A 19,118-nucleotide genomic window follows, 5' to 3' on the forward strand; every position below is an offset into this window, starting at 1 on the left:
AGTTTTTTATTTTTTGTAGAGACATGGAAGAGATGAGATGAGCTCATAGAGTACCCTTTGAAGAGATGAAAAGTAGAGAATTATATTTGTTTCACCTTATTGTAATAGCGTATTTAGGTTCATAAAACTACCATTTAAAGAAAATCTCAATTGGTAATGTAAGACAAATTTTAATGGATTTTCTTGAGAAAATTCTTAAAATCCACTACGACCAAAACTTCAGGTCTTTTTTTTTTTTTTCCAGTGGATTACAATCACTGTAACAGAAGAGCATTAATGTATAAACCTCTTAAAGGCAAGAGTATCAAATAACCAATGGGAAACATAAGACTAAGAATTCCACTGTTTCCACATTAAAGATAAGCATCCAACAAAATTTACAACAGTTTTGTCTGCTGTAGATTTTACACGAGGTGTCAAACTTAACAGTAAAAGAAATGATAAAGAAATTACACATGTAGTAATCATTGAATGAGACATATACGTGACCTGTAATCTTGGTGGTTGATCTGAAAGTGAGAATACCAGTTCTCATCTGTTATGTTTGTCTTATGAAAATTTATTCTCTTGTAAGCCTACTTAAATGTAAACTCTTTGCCTTGTGATGCAATCTATTACTGTGCTGAAAGTGGGTTTTAAGCAAACAGTGGTGTCACAATAAGACATTTGTAGTATACTGTATATAAATGTGTATCAACTTTTTCAAATTAATACATTTACTGCATACCCATTTTGGAATTTCTTGTCAAATCGAAAAACTATATCTTGAGGAAGCACAGTTTTTACGAATAAGAAGCTCTAACCAGACCAATACTGTACTGTATTGCTATTTTAATCTTGTCTTAAATTGTCAAAGAAAATAAGAACGACTTAAAATTTTATTTCTATTTATAGATAAAAAGACAAACGGAATACTGAAGTATTTTGAATAAAACCAAAATGTTATCCTTAGCATTTTGTATATAAAGGGGTTGAAATGTGATCTGACAGGAGGATTTGCATCTTATTATTATAGTACAATTACATTCACCCATGTGTATATAATGATTATATAAGAAAATCACATCTTTGTGACATGTAGATGTACTAAGTACACTACGTTTCTGCTGATCCAATTGAAGCGTGGAGTCCAAGATTTCTTGATTAATTCAAGAGATATAATTAAAGTGGTTTATTTATCTTTATAACTTAAATTGGTACCCCGAGCATTGTGAACAAAATAGAGCTGATTACATGAAACCTGAGAAAACATTCACATAATGAGAAGACTTGCCACTTCATATGACCTATGGCAGACAAGGGTGTAAATAGGTTTTGCACGAGGCATATTTAGTCTTAATATGAACACCGAAGTCTTGTAGGGCATCGTCAAGGACCGGTCTTAAAGGAGATTAATTGAATGCCCTACTGGTCACACACGCACCCTGCTCTCACCAAGGTATGACTACTCCCCCTTCCCCTACCAGAGGGATGGGGGAAGAGCTTACCGTGTCCATGACCAGAATACATAGGCCTACCTAGGTACCCAACCCACGGCCACCTAAGGATTCTATAGTAGATAAAATTAAGAGTATACTGATCAAGAAGATCTTTATCTTTTTTATTCCTCGGATTTGACAATTAACGACGGCCTCTGGGCTTGTAGCATCCTGCTTTTCCAAGTAGAGTTGTAGCTAAACAAGTAATAGTACAGCAATAATAATACGCTGTAGTATGGCTATTCAATTCAAAATGATGGGATCAGGACATATCTTAGAGTAAATAATTATGTATAATGATAGCCTACTTGAGACTTGAAATTATAAATTGAAATTTCTCATAAACAACAAAAGAGATTTGTTGATAAAATAAATACTTTGGCATTTATTATAGCATAGTTCTCTACTGAAGAGGAGGCAGCAATTTGAATATTCAAAGCAATGCGAATAAATTAACCATAATTTTAAGTAAAGCTTATTATCGTTATTACGAAAGCGTTATTAATCTGTTTACGTCTTGTTTATTCAACTTATAAGATAGAATGGAGCATAATAAATTAGAAATAATATCTTTTCAAACGCTATCTCATTTTTTCCTGTTCACGTAATATAAACAAAATTTTAGTCATGATAATTAAAAAAAAAATATGTGCTTAAACACCATTGGTTGAGGATATGAGCAATGGTCAATTGGTTAACCGAGAGACTAACGAAAAATTCATGAAACAAAATTTTCGCGGGCATTAGTTTGTCTTTGGTATATGAGCAAAGAAAGATGTCTGATAATACGGGTTCTTGGGTTCCCGTGACTACTAATTTAGTCTAATTTGTGGATCAGAAAAAAAACGGGGTTGCTGAGTAATTATGAAGTTTTTATTTATTAATTTCGGTTTTAGTATCACCATCGTAAGGAGAAGTATAGGGGTTCGTCAATAATGAGAGAATTTTGAATTCCCGGAAACAAAAATAATTCTATTCATTCTACCCCGGGAAAATGGATTTTATAGAATATCACGTTTCATAAACTAAATATTCAAAATCCTTTTATGAAATTACTATAACGTAAATATTTCATCACGCGATGTTAATATATATGTCACCTACAACATCTTTAGATATGACTAAAAAATAGTTATTATAAAATACGTTATTACTAAAAATAATATGACAGAATGCAAAGTTATTCTCATTTACTAAGGGGTATAGAGCAATGTACAATGATGTGCCATGTTCAAAGTACCCACACCAATAAAAACATTATCATGACAATGATGCCATTCTTCCTGCTGAAGACAAGCTTTGACATAATATATATTATATCTAGATCAAAGTATCGTAAATGAAAAATGTTTCTCATGAGCATATAATATAAGGAAATATATAAAATTATGTTATCTCTATGTATTATTCTATAAGAATGTATAATTACGTTGGAGTTATCATAACGGAAAATGAAAAAAGAACCATCGTCCTTGTTTATTTGGCAGACTCCAGGGTTGCCATTCGTACGATAATTATCGTACATGTACGATTATTTTGGGTCCGGTACGATGTACGATACATACCTTAGGTATATACATATGTGTGGTGTGTGTGTTTAATTAAACAATAATACTAAAATACCTTGAAATAAACTATATATGTTACTCCATAATAATCATGTTGAAAATTTGTACGATAATTTTGGTTAAAAAACGACAATTTTAAGGCTCATGTACGATAATCCAGTCGAAATAATCTGGCAACCCTGGACTCTATTCTCTGATTGGTCGACATTTATAGGAAGTACAACCAATGGTAATCAAGACTCGGGCTGGCGACGATTTAAAGTGTGTTTAGTCAACACCCTATGCATTTGTGACACATTTTGGATATTATATACAACATCGACTACATTGGCTGCTAAATATTTATTAAATAAGGTATATTCTTGCGTTCTATGAAGCAAAATGAGTTAAAAGTTTGGTTTAGAAAGTGTTGTAAGCGGAAAAGTTTAGAGGGCAATTCTGTTGGGTTTGTTTACAATCGAGAATCAAAAATGTAGTGAACAGTTACTTTTCTTTATTTAATTTTATGGATTTGTTGTTAGAAGGAATGCATGTAGACGCATTTCAAGATTAAGGTTACATGTTGTTGTATGTATTTATATCCTCATAGCTCGGTTTAATATAGAAATTGAAATCTTAATCTCTCATGTTAATGGCGTAGGGAGTAGCTAGGTAAAGACGTATGAAATGGCTAAGCTAAGAATTATTTGCTTAACGTTTAAGGGTCTACTGTTTCTATATCTTTAGTGTCAGTAATTAGTAATTCATAGCTAGTCTATGGTTATTCTAGCTAGAGCAACCTAAGGCTACAATTTATCCATACTATGCTAGACTACTTATTCTGTTCTAGGTGTAGCTGGCGAGAGATATGCTTATCCAGAGATTTTTTCATAATGTGTGTTTTAGCCCATAATAATACGCAGTGTTTGAATTTCACCAGTTTTGGTCATTATTGAGTAACATTTGAAATTTTTTGGTAGTTTGTGTGATCAGTTGCAAAATTGAAATTAAGAAAAGCATGTCTGTTTGAATTGCATATGCATTTTTCTGGTAATAGAACAGTATTCATTTCTCACTAAATATAATAAATTATAGATTTCGTTAATGGCATGATGCTTTAATTTCCTGTAAACCATGTTTTATAATTAATTATTTTGTTTTATAATTATCTTGTGATTTTTGCATTTCTGACCAGTCATTTGTGTTCCTCCCCTTTCAAAAAAATTATGGGGACCCTACAGTAGTGGAAAAACCAGGATTTTTGTTGTGGAAGCAAAAAACCTAGTGTATTATACCATGAATTAATCGTAGATATTTTTAAACCATGGCAAAAACAGTTGGAAAAATACTTTGGTTATATTTTATGGGAAACTAGGGTTTTCCGATGTGGGGAAAACACGACGAAGGAAAACCAGGAGTTCTAACCAACCCATACCCACCTAACCTAATCTAGGGCTCTGGGTCATCCAGGTGACAGTATTTACCTATGTTAATAACATAACCCAACCTTATATCTATCGGATATAAAGGTACCGTAGTGGTAAATGTTGTTTTAGTGCCTCGGGTTTCTATAATCATTAATTCCTCCCTAAATTATTTGGTAAAGTTTTACTGTATTACAGATTTTGATTTCGAACAAAATATATGTTTTCCTGTAGTAAATGTGATTTGATACCAAATATTTTTTTTATTGATTTTTTTTTTTTATGTTAAATTCTGATGTCTAAGTAAAGTACTCAAATTTTACAGTAAAATCTCAAGTAATTCAAATTGTCGGGTTTTCCCTTTACTAGTGAATAGCATGAACAGCATTGATTGGAACACAGGAGAAGTGGCTTGAAAAGTAGCTTGGGCATATCTCCAAACTATAAAAAGAAAAAAAGTAAAATAAGGTCAAAGAATTAACTTGGAAAAACTTTGACTAAACCCAATTAAAGGTACCCTTTTGTGCCAGAATATTGTAAATACTTTACTCAGTAGCCGTATTTGGACCATTGGATTACAAGAAAGAAATATAGATACTGGGGGAAACTGGTGATTGTTTTTTCTTTTTTACAAAAAAATTTATAACAGTTACATAGAGTGGATATGAATGTGTTGAGGTGATTTGGCCATGTTGAGAGAATGGAAAATGGCTGTCTGCTAAAGAAGGTGATGAATGCAAGAGTTGATGGGAGAAGTACAAGAGGAAGGCCAAGGTTTAGGTGGATGGATGGAGTGAAGGAAGCTCTGGGTGATAGGAGGATAGATGTGAGAGAGGCAAGAGAGCATGCTAGAAATAGGAATGAATGGCGAGCGATTGTGACGCAGTTCCGGTAGGCCCTGCTGCTTCCTCCGATGCCTTAGATGACCGCGGAGGTAGCAGCAGTAGGGGATTCAACATTATGAAGCTTCATCTGTGGTGGATAACGGGGGAGGGTGGGCTGTGGCACCCTAGCAGTACCAGCTGAACTCGGTTGAGTCCCTTGTTAGGCTGGGAGGAACGTAGAGAGTAGAGGTCCCCTTTTTTGTTTTTGTTTCATTTGTTGATGTCGGCTACCCCCCAAAATTGGGGGAAGTGCCTTGGTATATGGATGTATGTATACAAAGAGATGGAAAGAAGAGGTGATGCAAATGCAAATTTTTTTTTTAATGCTGACCTAGAAATTTGATAAGGATCTTTGTTTAAATGTAATGCAAGGAAATTTCATAAGCGTTTACTTTGGCTTAAAAAATTGATGAAGCTTTCATATATCAATCGGTAAATATTGTTTGTCTCAAATTTCCCAAGGGAAAATATGCTGTTGACACTGATGTGTAACCATTGGTGCTAAGGATTTTGTGTTGATTAGAAATTTAGTTTTCATACCGTGGCCATTGTCTCCACAGTTTAGCATTTTACGAATTTATGTAGCTTAGCAGAAACAAGAGGCTAATAAGAAATATGTAAATAAAACCTTGAAAAATAGAGTGAATTTACTTTCTCTTCAACTATGAACTCTCCTCCTGAATTATTGTTAGGAAGACAGAGCCCAGTACATATAGGAGAGAATGAAAAGAACTCATAACTGTACACCATAAAAATTGTAGAAGGAAGAGCTGATGTGAACTATTTACTTTTTCATTGACACATTTCGTTCACATTGTGCTACACCGACTGACTACTTGTTGAAGCTTTTTTAGTGGTATTTGTACTCTCGTAAATCTGTGGTAAACCTACGAGATTGTATATATTATGGTGTTGGGTAGTTGTAAACAGCGGAATAGTATGGCGAAGTTTGCAGTTTTAACCTGTAACCTTGCTAGTTTCTTCTTTGTGATGATGCAAAGACTTACAAATCTAGTAAATATTTCCTTTGAAATTATTTTCATACTGGTGTGAAGTAGGAGAATGATGGAAAAGCTAAATAAGTAATTGTTCCGTAACCGAAAAACAAACCACGCTATTTACATTGGGTTTACTTTCGGCCTAGCAGAAATTGACGAGTTAATAGAATTTTAACGAGGGTTAACTACCCCCGCGCTAGTTAGCAAGGGGGTAGGGGAAGGGGTAGCTTGCTACCCCTCCCCCCCACACTCCGGTGAGTTGTCTCACTTCACTTTTGGCTCGGACGATGTGCAGACGTGTCTGTCTCTTGTCCTCGCTTTTGACAGCCTTAATCTTTTCTTTTGCTTTTCCTCAGACTATGTTTGGAAGTTGGCCTCGCCTTTTTATCATCATCATGCGCAAGTGCCCTGGACTCTCCGGCCGCCCCTGTGGTACCTTCATGTCGGCGGTCGAGACGGATCCCCACACCCTTTGCCCACAGTGTCGAGGCCAACGGTGTGACAAGGAAGTAACTTGTAGTGAGTGCAGGGAGTGGTCTACCTCCCAGTGGGAGAGGTTTGCCCGCCGGCGTAAGAAGAAGTCCAAGAGAGACCTTTCTCCTTCAAGGGTTGCCTTGAAGGAGGAAGGCTCCAGGGACTCTTCCACCGCCCAAACCTCCTCCGAAGCTCCCGCTCGGCCGGCCTCTCGTGAGAGACTGCCGAGTGGTAGCGTAGACCCTTGTTCTGTTTCCCGATCTCGGGGTGCGGGAGAGGGCGTCGCCTCCCATAGCGGAGCGGCTCCCCCTCCTTCTCCGGGGGAGGATTTTGATTCTCATGTTGATGACCCTAATTCTGTGTCTAATGATGATCTCTTTCAGCTTTGGGCTTCCTTGGGGCTTAAGGGCTTGCCCTCCAAGGAAGCCCTGTTTGACCTTGTCCAGTTGGGGGCCGCTGTCAAACAGTCGCCGGTGATAGCAGAGGTAGACCCTCTGTTTATTGTCGATGTGGTTGTGGCAGAGGCTTCCGACGGGTCTGGTCAATCCTCTGCTGTGGCTGATGTTGCGGACGTTGCTGAAGGCCCTCCTCCCCCTTCCGAACATCCTTCGAAGGGGAAGGTGGGTCCCACGGTCTCTCCTGCAGGTACGCCTCCCCCTCGGGGGAGCGCACTGACAGAGACTCCACTTCGGGGGACCGACGACCCTGATGACCTCCCTCGTGGCCGCCTTCGCCGTAAGGCTTGTCGTCCTCTTCGCCGCTGGGGCCTCCCGTCTCCCTTTAAGGGAGTCAAGAGGCGCCTCTTCGAGTCGTCACCACCTCCTTCCTCTGATGAGGATTCTCCTCGTCGGGAGCAGACCGTAGCAGCCACGTCCTTGAACCTCTTCGGTGATCGCTCGCGATCTCCGACGCCTACCAGACCTTCTACCTCCGGCGCAGATGCGCAGCAGGCGCCTTCTGATCTCGTCATCCGACGGGCAACGGTCCCTTAGGGGCAAAGGGATGTCTCCCACGGTGTGGGAGCTTCCCCTGCGCGTTCACGTGCAGTAGCGCGTAAGCACTCTCCAGAGTTGCAGCCATCTGACTCGCCGCGCCAGCGCTCACCTGCTCGTCAGCGCTCTCCTGTTAGCAGTCTACTCCCTCCTGTTCCTGTTGTGCGCCAGCGGTCTCCTGAGCGCACACGATCTCCTGGTCGTCAGCGCGCACCTGCGCACCTGGTTCCTGATACGTGTCCTGCGCGCCAACGCTCGCCCACGCGCCCTAGATCTTCGGATCTGGACGCGGGCAAGGACCTGACTCCTTCGCCCACGCGTTCCTGCTCGTCCTTCTTCACCTGCGCAACAGCACTCACGCTCTCCAGCGCACACTTCTAGAGTTCCTGCGCGCCCACGCACCTTCATTTCCTGAGCCCGTACGCGAGCGTTTGCCTTTGCGCGTCGCCGTGCCACCTGATCCTGCGCCCCAGCAGTCTACGCGTCGACACCCGCCTACGCACCAGCGATCTCCTGCGCGTCAGCGTTCTCCAGAGCTTCTGCGATCTCCTGAGCGCCTGCGCGCAAGCGCTCTCCTACGCAGCAGCGCCACCTTGTCCTAGATCGCTATAAGTCACCTACGCGCACACTCGCCAAATCGCCTGTGCGCGGTCATTCGCCTGCGCGTACTACGTGCCATAGCTCGCCAACGTGCCATCACGCGCCATCGCTCGCCCACGCGCCACAGATCTCCAGGACGCTATCGATCTCCTGCGCCTTGCTATTCTCCTGAGCAACAGCGATCTCCGCTTCCTGCGCGCCGGCGCATTCCTTCGCCAATGCGTCCCCTCGACTACGCGCCCGCGCTCCAACAGCCTCCCGCGCGCGATTCGTTGAATCCTCCTCCGCGCGAGCGCCAGTGCAACCCCCGTTCTCGCCGGGTTCCGCAGCTCGTGCCTGCGGCAGGAACGCGTGCTTCCAGATCGCCCTCAGGATCGCCACTGTGCAAGCGCAGGTCTCTCTTTCAGGACCAGGAAGAGTCGTCGGAGAGGTCTAAGCAACATTCTTCCCTTTCTTGTTTGCAGGTAGGCCCCGTTGCGTCCACTCCGAAGGGTCAGGAGATCCCCTTCCCTCCAGCGGGAATTACGGACTCTGCGTCCGTATCTCGTCAGTCTTGGTTGGGTCCTTTGATGAGAGCGGTGGTGCAGGCTATGAAGCCAGCCCTCGCCGATCTGGGACTCAAGCCAAGGACAGACTCGCCCCCGCTGAAGAGAAGGAGAGGAGTGGACTTCGTGGTGACTTCTCCCAGGGAGAAGTTGCTTCCTAAGAGGTTCGTCAGGAAGGCTCCATCCCCTTCGCAGTCGTTTTCTCCTTCTCCTGTAGACGAGGCCTTTCCGTCCTCAGGAGAGTCCAGCGAGGCGGGGACCACTCCCTCGGCACCAAGGGGAGAGACCCCTCCTCGAGGAGGAGAAGCGACTCTCGTGGAAGGTACCTTCCAGACCTCTTTGCTGGAGTCCTGTATCCCGCCCAGGAGGGAACCCTAAGACTCAAAGACAATTCCGAAGTCGTCTTCGCGGATTCGTCAGGAACCAACCAGACCCCGGGAGAACGTCCACGTGTCTCCCCAAGAAGAGCCTCTGGGGACGGGAGACTTAGCTGCCAGTCCGCAGGAGGGAGAGCAGCACGAGTCTGAGCACGCCTTCTGGCAGGTCTTGAATCTGATGAGGCAGCTCAACAGGTTCAAGGACCCGGAGATCGCCCCTCGCGAAGGCAAGGACACGGTCCTGGACTGGGTCTATGGTACTCAGAAGCCCCCGAAGGCCAGCGCAGCTTTGCCCTGGTCCCAAGGGGGTGAAGAGTGCCAGAGACAAGGTCGATGCTCAGCTCTCAGACCTCGCCTCCTCCAGCCGTTCCTCTGCCGGGAACAGACTCCTCCCACCTCCTCGTTTACAGCAGAGGAGGTATTTTGAGATCATGGGGGAGTCCAGCCTAGCTCTTCCCCTCCATCACTCGGTGGAAGAGCTTACAAGGGGAGTTCCGCTTGAGAAGCTCTCCGCCCGGCAGGTGACATTCTCGGCGTCTGAGATCCTGAGCCAGGAGAAGGTCGCGAAGTGTGCTATGCAGGCCACTTCGTGGCTGGATGTCTAGCTGGGTTCTCTGGGCATCCTATTGCGCTCTGAGGACTTGTCTAAGGAGAGCAATAGGAAGGCCCTGGAGACCTTCCTACTCTTGGGCACTCTCTCCATCGAGTTCCCGGCCCACCAGGTTACCAACCTGTGGGCCAACTCGGTGTTGAAGCGTCGTGATGCGGTGACCGAGAAGTTCCACCCGAAGGTCCCCGCCGTGGATGTCTGCAGGCTCAGACACTCCTCCATCCTTGGAGGAAGCTTGTTCGAGCCCAAGGACATGGAACGCTCCTCCAAAGGGCCCTCTCATCTCGGCCCTACAAGCGTCCAGCTCCGCAAAAACATCAACAGCAGCCTCGCAGGACACCGAAGCAGGCTCCGGCAGCTAAGACGAAGGTGTCTAAGCCTCAGCCCTTTCCTGTAAAGGACAAGAGGGGCGGTAATTCCTCCAGGGGAGGCAAAACTCCTAGAGGAGTTGCAGTCCTCCCACGTGTCCACCTGTGGGGGGATGCCTACAAAGTTGCGTGCACAGGTGGCAGCAACGTGGGGCCGTTTCTTGGACGGTCTCCGTGATCGGCCAAGGTTATCGCGTCCCATTCACGACATCTCAACATTCCCTGACAGCGAATCCAGTGTCGTTGAACTCCTATGCCATGGGATAGGCAAAGGGGCTAGCCCTTCGGGCAGAAGTCGAGACCATGCTCAAGAAGGATGCTCTCCAGGAGGTCGTCGACGGCTCCCCAGGCTTCTTCAGTCGACTCTTTCTTGTAAAGAAGGTGTCTGGAGGCTGGAGACCCGTCATCGACCTCTCAGCTCTGAACAAGTTTGTCAAGCAAACTCCGTTCAGCATGGAGACAGCGGACACGGTCAGACTTGCAGTGAGACCACAAGACTTCATGTGTACACTGGATCTGAAGGACGCGTACTTCCAGATCCCAATCCATCCGTCTTCCTGGAAGTACTTGAGATTCAGCCTAGACAGCAAGACCTACCTGTTCAAGGTGCTGTGCTTCGGTCTCTCCACAGCACCTCAGGTGTTCACCAGAGTGTTTACCCTGATTTCGTCATGGGCGCACAGGAACGGCATCCGTCTCCTCCGATATCTGGACGACTGGCTGATCCTGGCAGACTCGGAGTCGACCCTTCTTCGGCACCGAGACAGGCTTCTGGGACTTTGCCAAGATCTGGGGATCATGGTAAATCTCGAGAAGTCCTCTCTGCAGCCGTCCCAGCGACTGGTTTATGTAGGCATGTTATTAGACACCAATCTCCACAAAGCCTTTCCATCAGACGACAGGATAGCAAGGCTGAGGAGGGTGGCAGAACCCTTCATCAGGCGGGAAGAGCTTCCAGCCCAATCATGGTTGCGTCTTTTAGGTCACTTAGCCTCCCTGGCCCGTCTGGTCCCGAACGGCCGTCTCAGGATGAGATCCCTGCAATGGCGGCTCAAGTCCAGGTGGAGTCAAGGCTCCGATTCCCCGGACTTTCTGGTCCCGATAGGACCCTCGGAACAGGCGGACCTGCGGTGGTGGCTGATCGACGAGAACCTGCGAAAGGGAGTGGATCTTCTCGTCCTTCCCCCGGATTTGACTCTGTTTTCGGACGCGTCAAAAGAAGGGTGGGGGGCCCACATTCTGAACCAGAGGATCTCAGGCCTTTGGTCAGAATCAGAAAAGTACCTGCACATCAACCTGCTAGAGATGAATGCCGTATATCTGGCTCTTCAAAAGTTCCAATGGACCCTGGCGGCCCACTCCGTAGTGGTGATGAGCGACAACACCAAGGTAGTGGCTTATATCAACAAGCAGGGAGGTACTTTTTCACAACAGCTATCCCATCTTGCGGTAGAGATTCTGAGGTGGACCGAAGTCCACTCGATAACACTATCAGCTCGCTTCATTCCTGGCAAGAGGAATGTGCTCGCCGACAGTCTGAGCAGGGCTTCACAGATAGTGAGTACCGAGTGGTCTTTGGATCCTCAGATAGCCAACAAAGTCCTGACTTTGTGGGGTTCCCCGACGGTGGATCTGTTCGCGACAGCCTTGAATTTCAAGCTGCCTCTGTACTGCTCCCCAGTCCCGGACCCCAAGGCTCTCTGGCAAGATGCCTTTCAGCAGAGGTGGGACAACATCGACGTGTACGCCTTCCCACCGTTCTGTCTGATGAGAAGGGTGCTCAACAGGACCAGACTATCGGTCAACCTGTCGATGACCCTGATAGCTCCGCTATGGCATCACGCGGAATGGTTCCCGGACCTTCTGCAGCTCCTGACGGAGCTTCCGAGAGAACTTCCCCCACGACACGAGCTACTCAGACAACCACATTGCAACATCTTCCACAAAGCCGTAGCCTCGCTTCGGCTTCACGGAGAGAGGCTTTTCGCAACAGGTTGCGGAGAGAATGTCTCGTCACCTGCGAAAGTCCTCTGCAGGAGTCTACCAGGCGAAGTGGAGAGTCTTCTGTGGTTGGTGTCGTGGGAGGGGTATCTCTCCACTCGATGCCACTATTCCAGCAATAGCGGAGTTTCTCGTTTATTTGCGGGAGGAAATGCGCCTTTCGGTCTCGGCGGTGAAAGGCTATCGCTCAGCCTTAAGCCTGGCCTTTAGGCTGAAAGGAGTGGACATTTCTTCCTTGCTAGAACTCTCTCTACTCATACGTAGCTATGAGCTTACCTGCCCTCAGTCGGAAGTGAGACCTCCTCCATGGAACGTGGTTCGGGTTCTCAGGGCTCTTAAGAGACCTCCCTTCGAACGAACCATTACGCCAGGCCTCTGATCGCCACCTGACTTGGAAGACGGCTTTCCTGCTCGCGTTGGCCTCTGCCAAACGAGTTAGTGAACTTCATGGTCTCTCGTACGGCATCGCCCATTCAAGGGGATGGGGAGGTAACGTTCAGGTTCGTCCCTGAGTTTGTTGCCAAGACTCAGAACCCTGGAGTGCCGGACCCACGGTTCGACTCCTTCAGGGTCACGAGTCTCCGTTCTGTAACAAGTGACCCAGACCATCTGCTATTATGCCCAGTGAGGAGTCTGAGGCGTTACTTGAAGAGGACAGCTGCAGTTCGTCCCCGTGTGCAAGCGTTGTTTGTTAGCACAGGCAGGACGAAGAGGAGGGTCACCAAGAACACCATCTCGGCTTGGATTCGAAGGGTCATCCACCACGCCTTGAATCCTGACTCTCCTCCGTCACGTCGCCCTAGGGCACACGACGTCAGGGGCATCGCTACGTCCCTGGCCTTCAAGAGAAACTTCTCTGTGATGCAGGTGCTACAAGCTGGGGTCTGGAAGCGTCAAACGACCTTCACAGCCCACTACCTGCAGGACGTGACCCACAGGAGCCTCGATACCTTTTCTATCGGCCCTATGGTGGCTGCACAACAGTTGGTCTAACCTCAGGCTCCTTAATGGACAAGTAGCAGAAGGTTGAGGGCGTTGTTACCCGGTTTTAGTCTGCGTGAATGAAAGAGTATGTCTGGCCCTTACTTCTCTCTTCATCCTCCCCTCTCTTGGGGAAAGCAGCATCCTGGTCTCCGCATAGCTGACCTCAACCTCTGCAGGTAAACCATGCTCCCTTGTGTTCCTAGTATTAAATTAATACTGTCGCATCCCCCATACCCTGACGAGGTGGTTTTTGGAACGTCCTAGCCTAGATTCCTATCTAAAGGACCCCAGGTCAACTTCCTAGGACGAGTCACTCTCTTTCCTCCACACACAGCTTATATAGGCCACACGTTCCTTGCGGAGCAAGGAACTTGTGAGGAGCAGGGACTCCTTTTCTCGAGTGCTACTCACTCGGAGTTTGAGTACCCAGGTAAAGCCAAAGCCAGTAAGGCTGGGGACTTTCCTCCCTTCCTAAGGGGTAAGTCACCCAATGTAAATAGCGTGGTTTGTATTTCGGTTACGGAACAAATGACAAATTCGGAGATAATTTGTATTTTTCCTAACCATACAAACCTTAGCTATTTACACATATTTGCCCGCCAGCCCTGTCCCCCAAGACAAGTCCTACCTCTAAGTGAAGTGAGACAACTCACCGGTGTGTGGGGGGGGAGGGGTAGCAAGCTACCCCTTCCCCTACCCCCTTGCTAACTAGCGCGGGGGTAGTTAACCCTCGTTAACCCTGGATAGGTACGGTCCTCGGACACCCCTTTAAGGGTATACTCGGACGCGAACGACCCCGACGCCAAAAAAAATTCTTGAAAAATCAGTTTTTGCAGTAACCTCCTTTTTTCTTTTGCCAAAAAAAACTTCAATGAATGCTTAAAACAACTGTAAAGATAAATACTACTTATCTGCAGAAAAACTATTTATTATAAATATTTTAAATAATTAAGTAGAAAAAAAAAAGACCTGACATAAAAATTCATAAAAAAAAAGTTTATACATATATACACAAATCCTTTTAGGAATTGATTCTTGAATGTTTAGGACACATCTTGATGTATTTTGGATGAAGTCAGACCCATGGAGGTGAAGATCTGAAATGAGAAAAAAAGGGTAACTTTTTTTGGCCAAAAAAAATTGTCCAAATTTCATGAATTTTTTTGGGTACCCAAATGAAATAGGAAGTGGCTAATTTTTTTAGGGAATAAACATATGTTATCCTAAAATAGAAATATGTAAAAAAATCTTCATTATTTTGTAAATTACATTTATATCAGGGGCCATATCTAAAGGTAATTTTTTGAGTACTTGGAAATTTCGTAAAAAAATACATATATTTAATATATAATATGATATTTATGCAGGTAAAAATATACCAAAATATCACAAATTCTATAGGGAACAAGAATATATATAGATAGGGCAGCTTACGCTTCGGATATGTCCACAAAATGGCCGCCAACCACACTGACTCAGACTCCCTAATCTGCCACTTGAAATGTAGGAAGGGTATGTCAATTTCAAGGTGTTATTTACTAATCTAATTATTATTGGATATGCATAAAAATTGTATGGTGGGTTGCTGGATAATTGTCGATTATTTTACGACTATAAAATTAAAATTCTGACCCAAAAAATTTTTTTTGAAGGGAAATAAAATCGAAAAAAAAAATGTAAAACAATATTTTAGCTAAAAAAATTTGATATTCAATCAAAAAAAAAGTAAACAAAATTTTCCGACAAATAAACATCTAGAGGAATCATTACTCTGTGATAGTTCCTTAGTACGTAGTAATTTTGAAAGAATTGGGAAAAAACGAAAAAATGGCAATCACCGGAAAATCGAACACATACCTATATATACGCCATATCTGGCTAAAAAAAAGATAGGCATGGGTAGCCATATCATCTAGAAACACTTTCCAACACTATAAAAATATAAGTTTTGCGACACTACTTGCCAATTCCTTACGGTAACATGACTAAGCAAAAAAATGCAAAACAAATAAAAAGGGGCACTCGTGGAAAAATGGCCATTCTAATATACGGCATTTCAGAAAAAAAAAATTTCAGCCACGTGCTAGGCAAACCATTAAGGCATATTTTCCGACAAATAAACATATAAATGAAATATTACTCTGTGATAGTTCCTTAGTACGTAGTAATTTTGAAAGAAATGGGAAAAAACGAAAAAATGGCAATCACAGGAAAATCGAACACATACTTATATATACGCCATATCTGGCTAAAAAAAAAATAGGCATGGGTAGCCAGATCATCTAGAAACACTTTCCAACACTATAAAAATATAAGTTTTGCGACACTACTTGCCAATTCCTTACGGTAACATGACTAAGCAAAAAAATGCAAAACAAATAAAAAGGGGCACTCGCGGAAAAATGCCAAACATTCTAATATACGGCATCTCAGATAAAAAAAAAAGACATGCACGTGTTAGCCCAACCATCAAGGCACACTTTCTAACACATAAACATGAAAAAAAAATCAATAATATACGGCAATTCCTTACTACGTAGTAAATTTTTACAAATATTGAAAAAAAAACAGAAATTGGCAACCGCAGTTAAATACCCAATATACCAATAACTACGTCGTATCTGACAAAAACAAAATCACGCATGGGTAGCCAGATCATCTAGACACACTTTCCAACATTAAAAAAGCAAAAGTTTTACGACACTATTTCGCAATATCTTACGGAAAAATGACTTGGCAAAAAAATTAAAAAAAATTAAAAAGGGACACTCGCGGTAAAATGCCCGACATTCTAATATACGACATCTCAGATAAAAAAAAAGACATGCACGTGTTAGCCCAACCATCAAGGCACACTTTCTAACACATAAACATGAAAAAAAAATGAATAATATACGGCAATTCCTTACTACGTAGTAATTTTTACAAATATTGAAATAAAAACAGAAATTGGTAACCGCAGTTAAATACCCAATATACCAATAACTACGTCGTATCTGACAAAAACAAAGTCATGCATGGGTAGCCAGATCATCTAGACACACTTTCCAACACTAAACAAGCAAAAGTTTTACGACACTATTTGGCAATATCTTACGGAAAAATGACTTGGCAAAAAAATGAAAAAAAATGAAAAAGGGGCACTCGCGGTAAAATGGTCCTCGTGGTGATGAACGACATTTTAACTAAAAAAAAAAACATGCACATGGTAGCCAAACAATCCACCAAGACTTTCCACAACTGATAACCTATACAAGTTGCACCATTCTACGACAATTTCATAATACGTAATAACTTTGATAATTATGCAAACTACCTCAGAAGGGTAAACTCGGACGCGAACGACCCCGATGCGTCTCAGAAATCGGGGAAGGAGTACAGCTACAGTAATGCACATCTGGACACTACTAGAGCGTGTAGGGGAGACACCTCCTGCAGGTCGATCACCCACAAATTCAGTCACAGGGGTGAGTCACGTGAGAAAAACCTGTTTTTTTTTTTACGCTCGGGGTCGCAAACGACCCACCGTACCTATCCAGGGTTAAAATGCTATTGGCTTGTCAATTTCAGCTACGCCGAAAGTAAACCCAAAGTAAATAGCTAAGGTTTGTATGGTTAGGAAAAAATACAAATTATCTCCGAATTTGTCATATTTGAGGCTTATAGGTCCTTTATGTGTAAATTGTGAGCGGCATGTGGCTTATTCTGTAGTTTCATGATTTTGCTCTTGACAACGACTAACTAAAAGAATTATATAGAATTGAAGTGTCAAACAGGTATAAGATACTGAATAGAGAAGAACCACTGGAGGAGGAAGAGCTAGGGCAGAGAATGGAGAATCTTACAAACCGCCCTAAAAGACCCAACTAAAGATCTGGTATCCAAACAGGAAAGGAAACGATGTCAGAATTGGATGATTGGAGATGAAAGAAAGATGGAATTAAAAAATAAATCATCAAAGATATGAGGAACTCCTCATCATCATCACCACCTACGCCTATTGACGCAAAGGGCCTCAAATTATGATAGATTAGATCTGAGGATCTGTGCTTGCTTATACACCCTTGTAGAAAGTTTGTGGAGCAACAGTTTGCAGTTCCTGTATCTGTTCTAAGAAATGAGGGACATCTTTCTTGGTGGTTTGACATGTACCACATGGTAGAGTTCTTAACTCCCCTTCTCCTTATTCTACTTCGGGTATTGTGCACAAATCCTTGTGCAGTACTAGTCCTACATCCTGTGATGGTTTCCTTCACACCTTGTAACCTCCCTATTGTTTGGTATCTTGTCAGATATACAAGAATGGCATTAGTCTAGTGAAGATGATCAAGTGACTGGCACCTCCCTTTGTTCCTTCTTCCCTCTGGGCTAAAAGTCAAGCTGATTAGGGTCTGGACAGATTAGCTTGTGGGCAAGTTACACATCAAAGCTTTCTTTGTTTCAGACTTAGATACGCAAGAAGAAATTTTCTCATGATTTTTTTTCCCAACCCCATTCTTACTTTGGCATATTTGGATCATATATGCCTTTTAACGTTTGCTTCCCTTCAAGGGGGAGAAGTTCTCTCATTAGTTTTCCTGGTATGACTCCTGTCTCTTAACTGTACTGCCTTGGGCCCCAAGAGCCTTAAAATCCTATGTATTGCTTATTAGGAGGTTATTAAGATATTTTTCCTTGATCTACTTATGGACCAGGAGAATGAAAATTTTAGGAGAAAATTAGCCTTAATGGATTCAGGGATGACTACCTCCCACAAAGAAGTAAAACTTTTATGTAAGGAATAAGGTTTATTTTTTATCATTTGTTAGGAAATTAAACTTACAGGTACCAAATTTGAGGAGGAATTAACTTCACTCCTTTCCCTATGTAATAAGAAATTGCATTAAGAAACAAGTTTCCTTTAATCAGTTCTAATTAGTTCCTTTACATTCAGATCTTCCCGGACATTACCATACTGTTCATAATACTAGGTACATACAGATAATTCTAATAGTTTTGCCTTCTCCATCATGAGACTCAATACTAAATAGCTAAACAGTACAGTATTCTAGAAATTTTATTCCAGCTGTGACCAAAATGTGGAATGATCTTCCCAATTGGGTAGTTTAATCGATTGAACTTCAAAAGTTCAAACTTGCAGCGATTGTTTTTATGTTGAATAAGCTGTCATAAGCCTCTTTCTATAGTTTATGTATGAATGATCCATTTTAATGTCGTTACTTTTCTTAAAATATTTTAATTGTTCTTTTACTTCTCATGTAGTTTATATATTTCCTTATTTCTTTTCCTCACTAGGCTATTTTTCTGTGCTGGAGCCCTTGGGCTCTTAGCATCCTGCTTTTCCAGCTAGGGTTGTAGCTTAGATAGTAATAATAATAATAATTCAATATTTTCTTTTTTCATTACAGGCAACGTTAAGATGTCGTCTCGGCCAAGCACCAGAGGCCTAGCAGCCAGATCACAGAACACCAAAAGTGTTCTGGGTCTCAAGAAAGCACAGAATGAGAACCTCAGCCGTCCACCTTTGTCCAGAAAACCCAGTACTACGAATCTCTTGAGAGATACAACCAATAAGGTTTTAGGACTTAAAAGGAAAGCGGAGACTTCTAATGATGAAAATAAAGTTGCCAAAAAAAGGTCTGCTTTTGGTGACATCACAAATGTAAGTTATTTGATGCTTATCTTTTTGTATGTTTTGGTACGTGTCAGAGTTCCGTATGAATTACCATAAAGGTGATTGTGGAAATGATTCTCCAGTGAAAGTGATGTTTTGTGTCAAGGTATATCCTACAGGTTCATTTATTATAGCATCCAAGATTATTTCACTATTAGTAAA

General features: G+C 43.2%; 1 protein-coding gene across 2 annotated transcripts in view; it reads left to right on the plus strand.

The window, feature by feature from the left end:
* The first annotated feature begins 3,243 nt into the window (after positions 1-3,243).
* The window catches only part of CycB3 (cyclin B3), a 43,279-nt gene continuing 27,404 nt past the window's right edge, over positions 3,244-19,118 (plus strand). For both annotated transcript variants that reach the window (XM_068370646.1, XM_068370647.1), the window contains exons 1-2: positions 3,244-3,400; positions 18,691-18,944. In XM_068370646.1, coding sequence (XP_068226747.1) covers positions 18,702-18,944 — 243 coding nt within the window. In that variant the 5' untranslated portion in view covers positions 3,244-3,400; positions 18,691-18,701. The remainder of the gene's footprint in view (positions 3,401-18,690; positions 18,945-19,118) is intronic.

The sequence above is a fragment of the Palaemon carinicauda genome, chromosome 3, assembly GCF_036898095.1.
Source record: "Palaemon carinicauda isolate YSFRI2023 chromosome 3, ASM3689809v2, whole genome shotgun sequence".
NCBI lineage: Eukaryota > Metazoa > Arthropoda > Malacostraca > Decapoda > Palaemonidae > Palaemon > Palaemon carinicauda.